The sequence below is a fragment of the Parambassis ranga genome, chromosome 6 (assembly GCF_900634625.1).
Source record: "Parambassis ranga chromosome 6, fParRan2.1, whole genome shotgun sequence".
Lineage (NCBI taxonomy): Eukaryota > Metazoa > Chordata > Actinopteri > Ambassidae > Parambassis > Parambassis ranga.
Window position 1 is genome coordinate 5,425,730 of NC_041027.1, and position 19,223 is coordinate 5,444,952.

Genomic DNA, 19,223 nt, shown 5'->3' on the forward strand with positions numbered 1-19,223 from the left:
GTTCTAAAGCAATGAAGGGAATACGCAGAAGTGAAATCTGTGCTAAAAGAGAGGAAGATCAGGTTTCAGACCCCGTTCCCGGCAAAGAGGAGGGTTTTTTATTCGGAGGGGACGGTGCTGTACGGTTCGGTGGCGACAGGGGACATGGCGAGGAGGGGATTCCCGGTGACCGTCATTAAACGGCCAGAGACCCTTCTGGAGCAGATCCAACGCTTATCGTGGTGCACAGAGAAGCGGACCAGAGGACAGAGGAATAAGGATCGGACCGGGAACTACAAGGAAAGTCTTCAAGCATTCAGATGCCAAGAGCAGGAATAACTGCAGGACACTGGGAGACAGATAAGTGAAGGGGCTTGATAGAGAGACATAGATGCCACGAAATAAACTGATTAGGCTTGGCACGGGTATAATACACTTGTTGAGATATTTTTATTTTGAAAAGGTATAAGTGGCGATGAGAATAAAAAAAATATATGGTCGGGTGCGTTACCTATGTTGCCAAAAGAAGTGACATTGGCCGGTGGCAAAGGAAGGCCCTTTTTCACCCACAGGTGGGAGAGGCCCCCCCTCGAAGCCTCCTTTTCACGGGCGTTTATTTAGGGTCAGATTGGAGACCCCACAGTTGGAAGTCAATATATTTGTTCTATATAGTTCTAGGGTTCATGTGATGTTCATTTATGTATGTTCAGGGAGTGTTTTGAATACATTTAGTTATGCTGTTTTAAAAGCTTTCAAGCAATCCAAATATGGTTAGAGACAAGGTAAAAGTCTGTTCCTATAATGTGAATGGTCTGTTAAATCCAATTAAACGAAATAAGATTTTAGCTAAAATGAAGAGAGAACAAGCACAAATAGTGTACTTACAAGAAACCCATTTATACTGTAAAGAACATGAGAAATTAAAAAGAATGGGTTTCACAGATGTGTTCTTCTCTACATATAAATCTGGACGAAGGAGGGGAGTCACCATCCTTGATATGATGATATCAGAGACAGCAGGTCTTCTAATTTGTGGAGGGGATCTAAATGTACATTTACAGCCAAAACTAGACACATCTAATGGAAAAGCACAGGATGCAACGTCATTAGTTAAGAAAGTTAATATGTTACTTACGGAGGTTGGTTTAGTTGATCTATGGAGAGACTTCCATCCAAATCAAAGAGATTACACTCACTACTCTTCCCCACACGCAATATACACGAGAATAGACTATTTAATAACCTTTGGAAAAGACAAAGATAAAATAAGCTCCTGCGAAATAGGCATGATAGACTTAAGTGTCCACGCACCTGTATACCTGTCTGTCGATTTGAACCTGCAGCCAAAAACCAATAATTGGAAATTAAATTCGAGCCTACTTAATGATCCTCAATTTAAAAAAACAGATGAAAAGGGAGATTCACTTATACTTGGAATTGAATGATAAGGATGATGTGTCTCCTCCCATTTTGTGGGATGCTTTAAAAGCTGTTATAAGAGGGAAAATAATAGCAATATCCTGTTATAAAAAAAGATGAGAAACAAGAAATTAGAGGAATTACAAAATAAACTTAAAGAATTAGAGAAAAAACATAAGACGAAAATGGAACAGAAAATATTGGGGGAAATCAAAATAACAAGGAATGAGATTAATGAATTGGCTACACATGAAATTAAGAAAAATCTAATGTTCCTTAAACAGAGATACTATGAGGGCGGATCTAAATCAATGAAGGTTTTGGCCTGGAAACTAAAGAAGAAAATAGCACAAAACACAGTCCACAAAATTAAAGACCCAATGACAAAAATAATAAAAACTAAGCCAAATAAAATTCAGGAAGCCTTCGAAACATTTTCTAAGGCCCTCTACTCTAAAAAAGAGGGGGGCAACATAGCTGAAATAGACTCCTTTCTTGGCTCCTTAGAGCTACCAACATTAAATGAAGACCAGAATAGGACAATGATTAAGGACATAACAGAAAAAGAATTAAAATTGGCGATAAGTAAACTCAAATTAAACAAATCACCAGGATCAGATGGCCATACGGCAGAATGGTATAAGGAATTGAAAGAAGAATTAATACCAGTGATGCTTCCTACGATGAATTGGGTTTTAAAGAACGCACAAACACCTCCTAGTTGGAAGGAAGCAATAATCTCTGCCATTCCAAAAGAAAATAAAGATAGAGTGTGGATCATACAGGCCAATATCAGTTCTTAATATAGATTACAGGTTATTCACCTCCATCATAGCTAGACGATTGGAAAAGTTTCTGCCTAATTTAATACATAGTGATCAGACGGGTTTTATCCGAGAACGTCAAACACAAGACAATATACGACGAACATTACAAATTATTAATCACATTCAAACAAATACAGTAACAGCAATGCTAATAAGTGTTGATGCCGAAAAGGCATTTGATTCTGTGAATTGGAATTTTTTATATCAAGTTCTACATAGATTTGGCCTACACGAAACATTAATTAAAACAATTCAGGCATTATATAATCAACCCACGGCAAGAGTTAAAGTTAATGGAAGCTTATCGAATAGTTTTAATTTGGAAAGAGGTACGAGGCAGGGATGTGCGTGCTCACCACTACTATTTGCTTTATATTTAGAGCCATTTGCTCAACATATAAGACAAAATAAAGAAATAGAAGGTATAAATATCCATGGGAATGAGAATAAAATAGCATGTTATGCAGATGATATTTTGATCTTTCTTGGCCTACCAACAAAATCCCTGTCCACACTAATGCAATCATTTGAATACTATGGCAAACTATCAGGATACAGAATCAATATAAATAAAACACAACTTCTTACATACAATTATAATCCACCAGAAGAAATTAGAAGCAAATACCATCTGATGTGGCATATGGAGTGTCTTAAATATTTGGGAATAATAATACCAAAGGTACTCACTGAAATATTAGAATGCAATTACACACCAATAAAAAAGAAAATTAAAGACGATATAACAAGGTGGAACTTGATTCCATATCTCAGTTTTAGCTCAAGAATAGACTCAATTAAAATGACTATTCTACCCAAATTGTTATATTTGTTTCAAACTTTGCCAATAGAAATAAACCAAAAGGAATTCAATGAGTGGAATAAAATTCTGTCTAGATACATATGGCAGGGTAAAAGGCCTAGAATTCAAACTTTACACTTACCCAAAGAAAAGGGAGGATGGGGCCTTCCCTCCCTCAGAGACTACTATTGGGCAGCACAACTAAAGGCTGCAATATGTTGGTGTAATCCCTCATATGAAGCTCAGTGGAAAAGTATGGAAGAGAAACTGACCTCCATCCCCATACAAGCGATTTTGGCAGATAGTAACTTACAAGATTTCATTAGAAAGATAGAAAACCCATGGATCAAATTAACTCTGACAAGTTGGAAAACCGTAATTACAGAATATAAATTAGAAGAGTCCATAATAACTCTGAAGTGGTGTGCTTATGATACTTTGCTCCAAACAAATTAGATACTAGATTCAAGGATTGGACATATAAAGGTATAACGGATTTATGTAATATAATGAAGGAAGATACTTTGTTTAGTTTCGAAAAGATTAAAGAGAAATATTCACTAGAAGCACAGGATTTTTATCGCTACTTACAGATGAGACATTTTGTTAGTGATAAGATCAAAGGTGTTTCAGAATCAAGCAAACAGCTGTTAGACTTATTTAAAAGAGCATATGGTTCAAATAAAGATAGGGGTATCATTTCAGGGCTGTACAAAGGACTTACAAGCATGAAAACACACACTACCATTTATGTTAAAACAAAGTGGGAACTGGAGGGAGGAATCAATATAACAGCAGAAGAATGGAAGACAATATGGGCATATCAGTGGAAATGTAGTAGCTCACAGAGTTGGAAGGAATTTGGCTGAAAGAGCCTGATAAGATATTTTATTACACCTTGCCAAAAATCTCACTATGAAGGTAACCTCCCAACTTGAGAAATTGTGGAAATGTAAAAGCGAATCATTATCATGTTTTTTGGGATTGTGCGGTTATTAGAACGTACTGGAAGGGAATACATAAGGCAATACAGGAAATATTTGGATGCCACCTGCCTCTCGAAAGTAAAACGTTTTTATTTGGACTTGTGCCTGAAGACTGGCCGAAGAGAGACAAGTATCTGTTTAATATTCTGTTGGTGGCAGGAAAAAAAGCCCTCACAAGAAGATGGCTTTCACAAGATAGCCCAACTTTGGATCTGTGGATGGACATCAAAATAGACATATGAAGGATGGAGAAACTGACGGCAGATGTGAATTATAAGACGGACCTGTTTCAATCACATTGGAAGAAATGGATGGATTATATAAAACAACACAGACCAGATTTTGATTTTGTTCATTTCAGACTCTACAATATGTAATTACAGCAAAGAACTCAACTCACTCCCTATTTTGTTTTTATTTGTATTTGTAAATGTTTTGTTTCTCTTTTTTTGTGTGTTTTTTTGGTTTTTATTTGTTCTAAAAAAGAATATTCAGGCTCGGTGTCAATGATCAACAACAGTGATAATGTATATTGAACTTGTTCTGAATGTTAATAAGACGTTCATTATAAAAAAAAGAAAAAGAAAAGCAGACGGAGGAGGCAGGAGAAGGGTGCACACAAATATCTTTTATCTGTCTTGCCCATCTATGTTACTGTTTACAGGGTATGTTATATATGAGAAGGTCAGATGTCACAAGAGCTGCATAAGCTGATCTTTGGTAAATCAACATACAATATAAAACAAGAATTGTTCATGGAGACTTTAGGCTATTGATTCAGATTCTCAGTGACACAGGATTATGATTTCCATCCAACCCCACCAGTTAGTGTGTATCAGGTGCCCACCTGTGTTTAACTGTATAGTGCATATGAAAAATATGAAAAATATTAGCATGCTTAACATTGGAAAAGGACAGTTGTAACCAAACCGCCAACCTTTTTCTAAACCTGAGCAAATAGTTGTATTGTTGACACCTAACTGTGAGTGTAAAGCGACTAGTGTAAATGTGACCATCTGTTGTTTCTGGACTAGATGGATACTTTAACACAAACATATGGTGAGTCATCATATGTTCTGTCACAAACAAGAAAGAGGAAGACGAGCTCGTACAAACAGTCCTGACATACTGCTAGCACTGTAACCACGTATTGTAACTAAAGTTAAGTCACTGTAACCTTTAATGGTGTTTTAGCTTTGTTTTGGTCTCCACTAGCTCCTGATTAGCTGATTGGGTGAGGTGCTGACAGTTTTCTATGGCATTGACTCTCTCTCTCTCTCTCTCATAGGCAGTAAGCCATATTGTTATTCAGCATATGCTTTTTTCTGTAACCCTATGGGCACCTTTTGAGTGTTCTATACTGATCTTTCCCACATTACAGCAGTTTATTTTAATCAGTTATAAAGCAACATAAAGTCGTTTTGTTTAAAGTTAACTTAATACCAGATAGTAGTGATGTTTTTAAAGGTTGTGGTAAACATTCAAACAGTTTTTCTTCCACAACATTGTCAACAGTTGCTCAAATCTTAAGACTGTCATCCAAGTGACCTTTAAAAAGAGGCAATTTGAATAGAAACGCCTGTTTATCTATATTCTGAGCTTTGTTCTGTTTATTCCTCATAAATATAAACACAAATACATTTTTACTACAGGCCCCTTCAGGGATCTGATCTGATCTGATCTGATCTGATCTGATCTCACTCAGAGTTTATGTTCAGTAAACAAGAGCAAAGACCTTAACGAGACTGGTTGGTGTCATCCATCCCACTTGATGTTCAGAGTTCACTTACTGCCTGCCTCATCTCTTTGCTCCTCTGCAGTCACACCGCTGGGGTTTCCACATAGTTCTTTATCCACTACAAAAGGGCCGAGCCAAGCTTTCTTTTTTTATAGTATTTTAATCGGTTTTTCATTAGAGTAATTCATCTAAAACTGAATTTCTTTTTACTCTTACTCAATTTCACTGAGAGGTCAGAGGTCAGGATCAACTATTCCTGCACAGGAGCACATCAGCAGGACTTGCACATGGAGTTAAAAATAATAATATTTAACATCTCTGCTTTGTTTCATGCTAAATAAAAGATGAGTTCATAACCAGGAACCAGAGAAAAGAACACTTGTTGTACTCTCTCACAGCGCTGTCTCCTGTGAGGCGGTGTTTCTGTCAAACATACGTAAACTTCATATCTACATCTCTCGGATGTCACTTCGGCAATGCTTTCATCTCACACACTCAATCCGAGCCCCAGCACATGCTCACTGGTGTCAACAAATAACTCCCATTGTGATTGAAGTGTTTATTGAACTACAAACACAAGAGAAGACACGGAGGCCGATGTTTTAGAGCTCACTGCTGACAATACCTGCCCGTTTCACACCTACATGTTTTTTTTTCTCTGCTTGCAGTGCTGTGGTCAAGCAGAGAGTCAATAAAGCTTGAAAGAAGACCTTTTAGAGCGGAAGAGGAACAAGCTGCATTAAAACAGAATGCAGAGAAGTTAAGAGGTTAAAAAGGATAATAGGCAACACTAAAAAATATCAAAAATGAAATTAAATTGTTAGCAAGGAGAGTTGGAGCCAGAGGTAGTCATTTTTCATCCTCTATCAGCAGAAGCAGTCAGAGCGGCAGGATAATTCTGCTCTGCTTTCAACAGATTAATGTCATTTTTCAATTATGCAAAATCCTCCCACAGCCGTTAGCTGAAGAGACGAATAGCCACAGAGAAATTAAGTGGCATAAAAAGGTCCACCCTTTCAATACCTCACTCCAGTGAAGAGAAGCATGCAGTATATCACATATAGTGTGCAATTAGACTCGGCGTTAATGGAAAAGTTAACATTTTACAGCAGGAAAGTTACGTTTGTTATTCATGAGGAGGATTTTATGTATTTGTAATGCTTCTGAAATGATGATAACAAAGCCTTTTATGAATGGTTAAATATACAATGCAGTTTTTTTTGGTGAAGATATTCAGGAACCACCACAAAATAGACTCTTAGTAAAAACTCTAGACCTGGTTCTTTGGAGTTCTTGTGAGGAAAATTGCTACAGAGGAGACCTTAGTAGTAAGCAGTAAGCAGTAAAAGAGCAGAATATTCAACCTGTGGAAAACATAGACTAACATATCTCAATGTTTGTGGATGAGAAAAGGACCCAACTAAAAACTAATCATAATAAATAATAAACTAATCATCAGGTATGTTCATATATAACTAGTATTGTTGGCTAAAAAAGGAGGAAGTAATGAGCAGCCAATGGAGGAGATACACTACGCAAACTAGGAAGTGTGTTCTATGTGGAGGTGGGTGATCCAGCTTCACCCTCTAATGCACAGATACTGGGACCAAGATGCCCAAGATTCAAACATGGCTGCGCCTCTATATGAGATATTTAGGCCAAACTATGTATTTTTACATACAGTTTATGGTAAACACACAATTGCAACAAAGGTGTACATAGACATCTGTTTGCCAACAGCTTTGCTGTTGATCATGACATATTAGTTTTACCAGCTTGTTCTTCTGCAGTTAATGCAAATTTAAACAATAAGGAATATAAGGGAAAATATTTAAAGTTAGAAATATAAGTGCAAGCCACACAAATTTTGATTTTGGTAAAGAACTTTTAAGTCAAACTTTTGAAAATGTGTGCGTTTGTCTCAAAGGGAGAGAAGAGAAGAGACATTACAATAAGTTAACACATTGTTAAAAAACTCTTTGCTGCCACAACAAAGGCACATTCATTTTTGATAAAGTTAAAGAAATTTCACTGTTTCACAAGGAAATCAAAAACTTCTGAATACTTCATATTCTGTTTTGAGGAGGCTAAGGAGGAGGAGGTGCGTGCTGTGCGCTCCACACTTGTTCCAGTGAACAGCCAGATACTTCTAACAAATTTGACATGACAAAGACAGATGATGGGAACTCACCACTCCATAAGCCACTGTGTCGCTGTAGGATCGCAGCTCGGGGTAGATGTTAGAGAGGAACCAGCTGAACGGACGACACTGCAGCCTGGAGCGCAGGGCCTTCCTCTCAGAGATGTCCCCGATGTCTATTCCTGAGTTCTATTACAGGAGGTAAGCACAAACATATATGAGTTTACCTGACAACATGAGCACAATAGGCTTACAGTTTCTTATGTCTGATGTTACAATTAATAAGCGCAGAGCATTAGGATGATTTCAGAATCCAACTGCAACCTAAGAGGAATAATAAAGAAGGAGAAAAGAGAGACCCTGGACTGGCAGACCTTATTTTAAAGTAGAAAATACATCTACACAGAACCTGCATAATATACATGTACTATGTGCATATAAAATGTCTTATTTTGAAATTCAGTCAAGACAAACAGCCAGAGAAACTATGAAATCTTGAACCCTCAAGTAAAGTAATAAATATTTCAGTCAAAACCGTCCAGTTACTCTTACTGAAATTCAAGAATCGGCCTCTTTTCTCTGTGGTTTACCACCGTCTGCATACAACAAACAACAATAGACAACATATCACCTTGGGCTCATGGAAATTGTGAAGGGTATTTTCTACTGTTTGCAGAAGAAAAATAATCACCAGACTCATAAATAATGACAATATTTGTGAGCTGAAGCCCCATTTTAGGCAACAGCAGATGTGAGCAGGGTTAGAGCTAAAGAGACATCGTAGAGGAGAAAAAAGGTGGAGTTGCTCTAAGTTATTAAATTGTACATAATGACATGGCCGTGGCAATTTAAGGTACAATATACAAATCTTTATATATGTCCAGTAAGATAATGTCTCCTTGCTCCATAGAACTATGGAGGAACACTCAGGTATAGGATTCTGAATAGTCATTTTGAGTCTCTGTGGGAGGCTTCAGCTGTCACCATGCTTGTCAGTTTTATTATCCACCTGAACTCCAATACAGGCAAAGAGTTGGAGCACAAGTAGAGCTGAGGCCAGCAGGCAGACACAGAAGCTTGCAGACTGAGTTGATGACACCCACGATAATGTAAAATGTTTCTTAATAGTTTTAATATAACTGTAATGAATGAGTTCTATACAAATTTATTAGGGCTGATGATTTAACATGGAGGTCTATGGTGATAGATTCACTATTGACAGGCAGCCTCTAGTGGTCATGAGGGGACCTGCAATTTTCGACACTTTCACATGCACTTCATTTTTTAACCCTGGAGGCTGCAGCTTGATAAAAAAAAAATATGTATTTTAAAACTAATAAAAAATTGTTTTTAAAAGCACCCAACCTGAATGGTACAACAGCAGACAGACTAAAGGTGCAGACACCAGCAGATATGAGAGAAAGAGGGAGGGTCATGGCTCATCATGTGACTTGGGAAACTTTACTGCCTTTATTGATTATTGGGGGGTCCTTCAGCCTCAGACAGATCCATGGGCCAGGCATGGGGACCAGTTCCTGTGTGCAGTATTTTGCCCAGGTCTGATGTTATACTGCAGATGACCCGTCAGTATATGCTGACACACACATAAAAAGGTGGAGTTTTAAAAGGACAATAAAACTGGAAAAAAGAACCTGACCATGTTAATCTATAGTGTGGTATTACTAAAACATTTAGAATGAGAGAAATCATTAGTTTTGCACTGGGGGGCATATTACAACCTACCTCTGAGAGAAACCGCTGTTATATAAAGGAGAGAAATCTCAGACATGCCTTCACATATATGAAGTCGAAGGTAATGCTTTTCAACTACAATAGAAGTTCAATTAACTTCCATTAAAGCGCTTTAGTGGCAAGAGTAGACCCATAAGCCAGTCACATGCTGGCACAGAAGAGTTACATAATACCACGGCATGTTTTCATCATTTTAAAATCTTGTATTGCTGCTAAATCTGGAAATCCTGTTTAAAAGCACAGCATCATGGTAATTAAAATGTTACAGTCTGATCTACCTGCTGCATTCAGAGGTAGCTGACCTTCCATGACTGCACTGGTTGCTAGGAGATTTTTAAAGCATGTACACAATTACACCAACACACACCCTCCCACACACAAGCAAAAACAAAATCTCTTACCTGCAGGGGAACATTCCAGGCCATGTAGACGTGACTCTTGTACTGGTCCATCCAAACTTCGGCCACTCTCAGGGCGTTACGACGCACGTGTGCCGTCAGGTTCTCTGTGTAGGGTTTGTGGGCGCGCTCGATGTGGGCGATCCTTGAACAGGGCAGGACCTCCACGCTGCCACCACACTGCCACACCTTGGACACACACACACACACACGTTAGTGACTGCTGGGACTTTCACAATAATAGTATAAATATAGCCTATTTAAGTACATGCCAGTTAAACCTGCATCCTCTCAATAGGAGATTAAAGCTTTGCTGTGACTGAGCCTGGCTTCACAGAATTAGTATGAATAGAAGTGCAGATGCCTTCCCAGGTGCTTTCTTTTTTCCCAACTTTCACTATTCAGCACTAAGCTGTCCAATATTTCTACAGAGTTATAGCCAGCTTAATGACAGCTCATAAAACATGAAACACATGTTCCTGTTTCACCATGAATGCATCATGAGAGTGAGGCCTCACACTTTGCCAGTCGTATCTATATTAAAAATTCATTTTAGTTGCACTATATTGTACTATAGGTAGCATAGAATACATGTAACTGAGTCAGAATACAAAAACTTGAATTACTGTAAGTAAAATAGCATTAAATGTAGGACTTTTGTATGGAAACCAATGTTAATAATTACTTTGGTTGTTTAGCTGACATGAACAGGAGGCCAGATTGCTCTCATAATAGGGTTCTGCTTGAGATCTACTGGGTACACCTTGGACAGTTCTATCACAGAAAGACACCTATGATCAATAAAGTTAACATGCAGGTCTTTGGTATGTGGGAGGAGTACCCAGAGATAACCCACACACAAAGGCACTAGTTGGACTCAACCTTCTTGCTGTCATGTGACGTGCTAACTACTGAACTGTTGTTATAACCCATTAAAACATGATTAAAAAACTCTAATATTGTCACGTCATCATCTTTACGTGTTAGGGCTACAGCGCTATCAAACCCCCAATTATTCCCTCTGAACAGTGCCCCCTAATGACAGATTTAGGCAGTGTGACTTTCCACTATTTTGGACTCCTCTGGTTTTGTTCCTGTAACATTTTTCAGTGGTGGTACCCTCTGCCCCACATTTACCTTAACTGAATATTTACACACTTTTTAGTGCTTAAAATCAAAATATTCAGCTTCACTCAGCACTTAGACTCGATTTAACCTCTGCAGTGTTTTCCACCTGTTTTGTCTGCTACTATAATTTCAAAAAGTTAAAAAAGCAGTTTTTCTATCTCAATTTTAAGTCAAAACTTGAAGTCAACCTATGCTAATTTTCATGATATCAGTGCTGAAAATACCGCAGCCCAACCAAACTAACAATATACAGACTAAAGATTTGAATAGAAACCTCTGTTCTGGGTGCACTTTGTGTTTGTATTCTAATCCCTCCTGCCGGCCCAGCCTCCTCCCCTGTATCCATCCAAAGCAAAAGAGACTTACAGAACAACAACAGTGAAACTGAAGCACTGGCCTGACGCCCAGGCAGGAGCACAAACTGGAGCCAAATTCAGAGATAATACATGCTTTTTTTCCGAAATACCTCAACACTCTCTATACAGGATTTACAAGGGTTAGAGTATGAGGAGCCATTCTTCAAGTATAACAATCTACGTCTGAGCATGTGGGTGTGCAGAGTGAGATAGAGACGGAAACAAAAAACATAGAGGAGGTGAAAGGATGAAAGCGAAGAGATAAAGTGGGAAGTACAGAGAGGAGATAAAGACAGTGAAATAGAGGGGGAAGAAGAACAGCTTGTCTTCCTGAGTCATCATTTCCAAAAACCTCTCCTCTTTTTTTTTGTTTTATCTCCTCACTTGTCTTCTCCCTTGGGATAAAACAGGGTCATGCGCCAACTGTTACCCATCAGAACATCATTATGATGCTGAAGAAGTTGCAGTTTATGCGCATCCAGTGTCTGCCATGGTTTGTATGTGTGTCAGGCAAACACACACACACAAAAACAGCACATTTGCATCCCTAATTGTCTCTCAGTCACCGTCTACTTGGGTTTAAGGCGGAACAAATCTCGCTGTCGGACTTGTGCTTTTAAAAGTTTTTAATGAGAAAATGAGAGGACAAAGGCAACAACAAATGAAGTTGTGAATTATAAATCATTTTGAGGACGACCGCCTGTTGTGATAAAAAAAAAGACGCCATGAGACAATGAGTATTAAATATGCACAATATTATGCCGCTGCGCAGATGAAGCTTCATGAAAGCAATCTTTATCACAATAGGGGTGTGTGCGGGCCAGAGATACAGAGCTCTACTGCAGTAATGAGAGGAAAATATATCCCATGGCTGATAAGAATAGATGGCAGTGTTTGGAGACAGAACAAATGGGACTGGTTTTTTGACTTAAACTTTGTGTTGAACTCCACACAAGATAAGTTCAGTCAGAGCAATGCCCTTGAGATGATTCTGTCAAAACATCACAGCAGATTTACATGATGACTGATCTACTGTGCAGTTTGCTACTTACGAAAAGAAACATTCCAAAATATTGACTTTTCTTGTCATTCCTGACGAATTTAACAGCCAACTCTGCAGTCCTGTGGTGTGTTTGTGACGCCACGCAGGCTTGTCTGGGCTCCATCTGACTAACCCCGCGGCACTGGAAGCATTTGCTTAAGAAATGAAATGTCAATACTCTGGCTGATGTTTCATTGCTAACCTTTTGTTGCCTTTTAACCATTCCAAAAGGATCTGCATATAGGCCAAGAGGGAAATGAGGCAGGCTGTCCAGATCCAGTCTGCCCTAAAACCCTGAAGTGTGAACGAGCACACAACTTTGAAGCACCTCTCTGTATTTGTTAGCGTTTGCTGGGTCACGCCAGCAACAGTGAGCCCCCCCCATTGGCAGATGAGACCAGCTGTTCCCTGCCTCACTGTTGAATAAGCCATCCAAGTCTCCTCTGTGGTGATGTCAACATGTGGTGAAGCAATTTGTCCATACAGAAGGGGCTTATGCCAGACCAATTATATGCCAAAAGAGCTTTATAATAGAGAATAACCTCTCTTTTTTGAAGAGGCACTCATGGTCCCTGCTCTCAAGGAGCTATAGGAGAAAGACATTATCAGTTTGAGTGTAGAGGTGTGACATTCAAGCCTCACATGGAGAAAGTCAAATTCCTGCACAAAGAGAAAGCACATCACAGTCTGTGATCCAAACTGAGCCGAAAAAAACAGGAACATCTCAAGCCTTTCGGCAACTTTACTCATTTATATTCATGACATCATATAACGTTTACGATAGGTCATCAATATTTAAATAGAATATTTAGTGGGACATAATTCATATTATGAGAGGTATTTCCAACAGCTCTGACAGAAACACTGCTGACTCAAGCAGTGACAGTGGTGGAGGGCAAACATTCACCTTTTCCAGTACAGGAAGATACATCTGTCACCTTGGATACTGAGAGATGTTCTGCTTGTTCAGCTGTTTAGTTAAAAGGTTGTTACTTTTATAAATGACATGGAGGCGCCCCTATAAGTTGTAATTTTTCAAACAGCTGTTCATTCATTAATACGAATCATTTTATTTTTAATTCGCACAAGTTGCTGTAAAAAAAACAAATACTGCACTCCTCAATGGCAGACTGATGTCTGACCAGCAGAAAATGGATTTATTAACCTCACTTTTTCTACAGCTGAAATGCAGAGAAGAGTGAAAGCCTGGTTTGTAAATGTTGCAAGAATAAAAAAAAAAGTTTCTTCTTTTTTAATAGATTGGTAGTACACTTGAAAAAAATGTTGTACAGACTGATTAGGGTTCATTTTTTTAATTAAAAATAAGATGTTTGACTTCTCTCCTTTTAGCCACATGCAGGACTTTATATTGAGAAAATTAACCCCATCTAACGATGTGACAGCACGGCAGTACACTTTCCTGTTCATTCCACCTCTGCTCCCTTTTATGTTTGTATTCTTCATTAGAATGCAGCAGGTGTTGTGTGGCAGAGCCATCTATCACCACCTCACAACTGGACACGATAAGAGAAAAGTTAAGGACAGTGGTGCTGCATTGCAGTGTGTTCTCCTTTTCATGGACAGGGGGACACAGTATCAATATGACCTATCTATATTGCTTCATGCTTCATGTTCAGACCTGAGAGAAATACACACTTTTTAAGATCGTGATGTGTTCTTAACACAGCGGCTCGTATTAGCCGAACTTGGACTGATAATCAAACCTGCACTCCACTGACACTGTAACTCATTCAACACTGAGTCACAGCTTCTCTTTACATCCGTTCCGAACGGTGGTGTCCTCTCAGGACTGGTCTGCAGCCCCTGAGAGGACTGTGCTTTAGCAGAGCTCTGGGGATCTGATTAGAGATGAAATGACTGTTATAATGTAGTTAAGCTCCCTATAAAACCTGTTACTGCTGGGATCTGCCAGTAACAGCAGAGAAATTGAAATAATATGGAAACTATTGTCACCGAAATGTAATCATGTCAAGCAATATATAGAGAAAATAATCAAATTATATTAGGATGTTGTTTGGCAGTTGCTGATCATTGGTAATCAGCTCAGTTTGCTTGAGTCAGAATAATGTGAATGACTGATAAAGCCCCTTGTTCTGTCAAAGGGAAAGGTCAGTTTTCTTTCTCTGCTTGCTATGCAGGATATTTCAATGTACAGAGTGACACCAGCTGAAGCCTCCCTGGTATACAGGGACCCACATTACACAGATATTTTTAGTATGAAGTCCCTGTATACTGGGCTGCTGTATAGCATTGGCGTGTAGTGTCGTTGCGATGGATGTGCGAATAAGACAGGTTCTGAAAGAGTCTCACCCTGATGCCGAGCTCCACATTTTCTCCGCCATAAATTTCCATGCCTTCATCCAGCAAGCCAATCTCCTCAAAGTATTTCCTGTCCACCACGAAGCAGCCAATCAGAGCAGGGCTCCTGAAATGGAAGGTGAAAGGAGGTACAAGAGGAGATCAGGGGGGAAAAAGGGGAAGGTCAAAAACAAAAACAGAATCATACACAAACACACACACGCTCCATCCTAAACCCTCAATTAGCCCCATACTGAGCATCAAGACTCCAAACTTCTATTTCTCAAGTACGCTGCATATTTGATGCTCTAAACATAGGCTTTATCCCAACATGATAAACCTGCAGTGCATTATACTTACAAATGATCCCACTGTCAAAACGATGCCTTCGCCTCACACAACAAATTCAGGACATTTTGAGGAAATACGGGGGAAAGAGCGCACAGATCTTTCATCAACATCAAACTGAATCAACAGGAGTGAAAAATAACTCCTATTAGTATTCATGCTGTCAGTCCCACACATCTCCTCTTATCAATATGAAATACAGCAGTGCTGCAGAAACAGCTTGTTTGGGTGAATTTCTCCTCCCCGCAGATACACAGATTGGCAAACCGCCAGGAACTCTGAAACCCAAAAATGCTAATAATAAAAAAAAAACCCAGCATCCTCCCACAGCCGGTTTTCTGTACAGCCTCCAGATAACAGTACCATGAAACAGTACCATGTATACTGTAGGGACATAAATGCAGTATTTCCATAACATTTGAGGTTTGACTGTTTCTTGTTGTGGCTCAATGATTTTGTGATAGCAAGCATTATTTCTCACTGTCTCCTTCCAGGTTTTATTGTGCTCTACATTCAGGAAGGAAAGAACATTGTTAGAGATGAATATATAAGTATATACACTGCCTCAACAGTTCACATTATGTTGAGGCAGGGTGGGGGGTAAATGCTACATGTCAGATTTTCACTCAGGAGTCAGAGGTTCAAATCCCCCTGACACTGTGAGCTGTTTTGTTTTCACCTGTGGTAAAGTTTCGTTTTTGATTGTGGAGCTACATCTCAGTCCACTATGGTAGGCAGGTACCCTTTTCCCCTGTGGTCCTTCCAGGCTCTGTATGTTATAAATCATATTCCGCTTCCAAATGGCAAAAAATGTTCATGTTAAGACCTTTCTCCCTGCCCCTTAGCAAACTGCATATTCCTGAGCTTGCAGGTGGTTGGCGCAGTAGGAGTCAGGTCTACCTGCAGGCCTAACTTCAGATGTAGGTCCTGGTTTCCCTATTCTTTGACAAATGATACAATTTTGTTTTTTCACATAGGGTGTTTCCATCTCTTTGGTGTGGTGTTGCCTTAAGAGTCCCAGCTATCACTTTCCAACAACACACCTAAGGATCACAAGACCGACAAAGGCTGAATAAGCCCCCAACACAGATGGGTAAAACTAATTAAATACTTATGAAATGTTACTCGTTCTGTTTTTAGAGTTCATGCTTACAATGCATGAAAACAGCATCAGCACAGCAGCAGAGTCAAGGAACCGGGAGTTCTTTTTCAGTGGTATATTCTGTGTAGTTTAAATGAAACTAAAATGTTATAACAACCAAAATGTTTGGACCAGATTATACTATGTTTTGGACATCTAATGTAGGCCTGATAGAGGGGGTTGGTGGACTTTCTATCTCATGACTATATCAAGTGCTACTAAGTAAAATCAGTCAACAGCCTAAAATGCTGTTCCTACAGCAACTACAATATTTTGTCCATTCTTTAATATTCATTAAAAAAATAAAAACATCTTTGTGGGATGGAGTCTCTTTATGTTTTCCTTTACATTGCACGTTTTTAACATTGAAGTCTATGAGGACTGACTTTTGGTTCGAGGCTAAGAGGCCATTTGAGAAACTGCAGTTTTATTGGATCATCTGTGCTGCAGTGGTGTCTAAACATATTGAGACCGTACAGACCTGTTGAAGAGACATTGCGACAACACACAGGTTGTGTCTGTGAAAAAATGTTTACGACTTTACATTTTTTCCTTGAATATGAATGTAGTTTCTGTTTAGACTGTGTTCCTTAGTTAGTTAAAGATAAATTAAAAGTAAATACAATTGACATATTTACTTAAAAAATAAAAAATAAATCACTAACTCTCAAGAGCCTGATCAAACACAGCTGTGAATTGTACTTGAGAAAAAGTATTTAAGAAATGAACAGTTGGTGCTATTCATCTTCCTCTGTTACAGTATTGAACAGGATACATCCTCTTGTCTTTGTCCAGATCTATAAACACTGCATCATTGATTTGTTTGCCATAAAGCACAACAACAAATATATTATCCTGGTGCTGATATTAATGAGTAGGCAATTTTTGCCCTTGTTGCTGGGCTGTATTTGCAGCAGCCTCTGCAGTGAGCAATCTGTATGTGTCATATTGGCTTTATTTTTTCTGCCCACTGGTGAATATCTGAATCATTATTTCCACTCATCATCCTGTGTATCATGACATGCTCTGATGAGACATGTGATCTGCAGTTGCTCCCCTCAGGTTTATACAAGTTAGAACACTGACACTTCATTTACCAGCATTAACATGCACAATTATCCACAGGGATTAGTGTTTTAAGACATTATTATTTAAAAATAACAAGCTTAAGAGGTGATCTTATCAAACCTTCTTCAACATGCCTCAAGTCAAACATGTTAATAATTAATGCAGCACCAGCATCCTGTAACGATACTGAGATGCTACAGATCCTCTGTTTACCTGATCGGAGCTGTGTGGTTGCGTTGCGTCCACCAGGACTTTGGTGGGTTGAGGTATCGGCACCACAGCTCCCAGTCAAAGCCCTGAGCTGACAGAGGGTACTCCTCAATCTCAAAGGTGTCGTACTTGATGTTATCAAAAGAGGGAGACACCACGCGGGTCCGGTCCTCCTTTATTCGCTGCAGAATAGGCTCCGCCCTGAGGGATGACAAAGCACAGGTAGAGCGAGTAAATCCTTAAGTTATTTTATGTTAAAAATCAAGTGGCAATATGTGAATTTAATGTAATAAAGCCCATGCAGAAGTGTCTATAACTGCAGTTCCCCCCACAGCCTCTGGGGGCTGGCTCTAAAAGTGAGTCTATCCTCATTAGCCTCCATTAAAAATAAATATATTTACAGCCTGGTACAAAAACCCTTTAGGTGTCTTTTGATCAGTTTCCTGTGAGGCAGGTGAATTTTTAATGGTATTCGGACTTTAGCTCCATTCATGCACCACTTCTTTTCCTGTATTTGTATTGGCCAGGAGTTAAGGTGGACACGACACTTCCAACATGGCAATGGTCAGAGCTTCCTACAGGGACTTAAAACAGCTCCTCAAAAACCTTCAGAAAGGGTGATGTAATGAACATTTTGTCCATACTTGGCCTATGACTATATAATGACTGGTGGTAACCATGGAGTGGATTCAGGACATACAAAGTGCTTCAATGTCTTAATCAAAGATCAGGGTTTACATCTTGATCAAAGTGAGGATGTAATAGAAGACCAAGCCAGGCCACCATCTTACTATCATCACAATCATCCATCACCATCCTGACCTTACTGTAACCATACAAATGTTAACAAATCTGATACTGGTTTGTAACTAACGAACAACTTATCGACTGTTTGACCTTTTTAGTTGATTGTTTTGTTTTTTGGCACTTTAACCCTCCAACCCACAATGTTTCTGTTTTTGTTTTGTTTTTGGAAGGAAAAAAATAATAAAAAAAGACAAAGTTTGTGGTTGTAGTTAAAACTGAGAGTAATAAAAGCAAAAATAAGTTAACACTTTTTCCAAGCCGAAGAGCTGGTATCATGGTGGTGTTTATTACCTTGTTTTGATGATTGTTAACAGCAGAGAAAGTGTTCATTCCCTCTTTAGAATTACAAGGCAAACAACCGCCTGAGCATCTGAGGAGGGAATGAAATAAAAATGTGCAAAGAATTGAAAGTCCATAATGGACCCTGGGGAGCGCGTCTGCAGTCCTGACTGGATTAGGAAGGTCAATCCACCGGTGAGCAGTGAGGATGGAGCTGAAGTGAGGAGGCGAGAAAAAGGCAGAGCTGATACAGCGAGGGCAGAAAGTCCAGGAGAGTCCATCCAGCTTAAGCTTGTAAGCCTTTCCCAGGTCTCTGAATTGAATCAGGACAAGAACTGCAGAAAGTGGCTGGAAAAGTCGGTGTTGCTGAGAGCACGGTCGGCTGGCCAACAGAGAGTCCGAGGAGGAAACAACCAGAGGACTACAGAATGAACAGAGGACTTGATATGGTAATATGAGATTCAGTTGATGTTGAATACAAAGA

At 39.1% G+C, this 19,223-nt stretch overlaps 1 protein-coding gene across 2 annotated transcripts in view; it reads right to left on the reverse strand.

Annotated features, from left to right (window-relative positions):
- galnt18a (UDP-N-acetyl-alpha-D-galactosamine:polypeptide N-acetylgalactosaminyltransferase 18a) overlaps positions 1-19,223 on the reverse strand; it is a 111,482-nt gene that overhangs the window by 23,992 nt on the left and 68,267 nt on the right. For both annotated transcript variants that reach the window (XM_028407785.1, XM_028407784.1), the window contains exons 5-8: positions 17,657-17,854; positions 14,899-15,013; positions 10,045-10,230; positions 7,943-8,080 (exon numbers count right to left, since the gene is read on the reverse strand). In XM_028407785.1, coding sequence (XP_028263586.1) covers positions 7,943-8,080; positions 10,045-10,230; positions 14,899-15,013; positions 17,657-17,854 — 637 coding nt within the window. The remainder of the gene's footprint in view (positions 1-7,942; positions 8,081-10,044; positions 10,231-14,898; positions 15,014-17,656; positions 17,855-19,223) is intronic.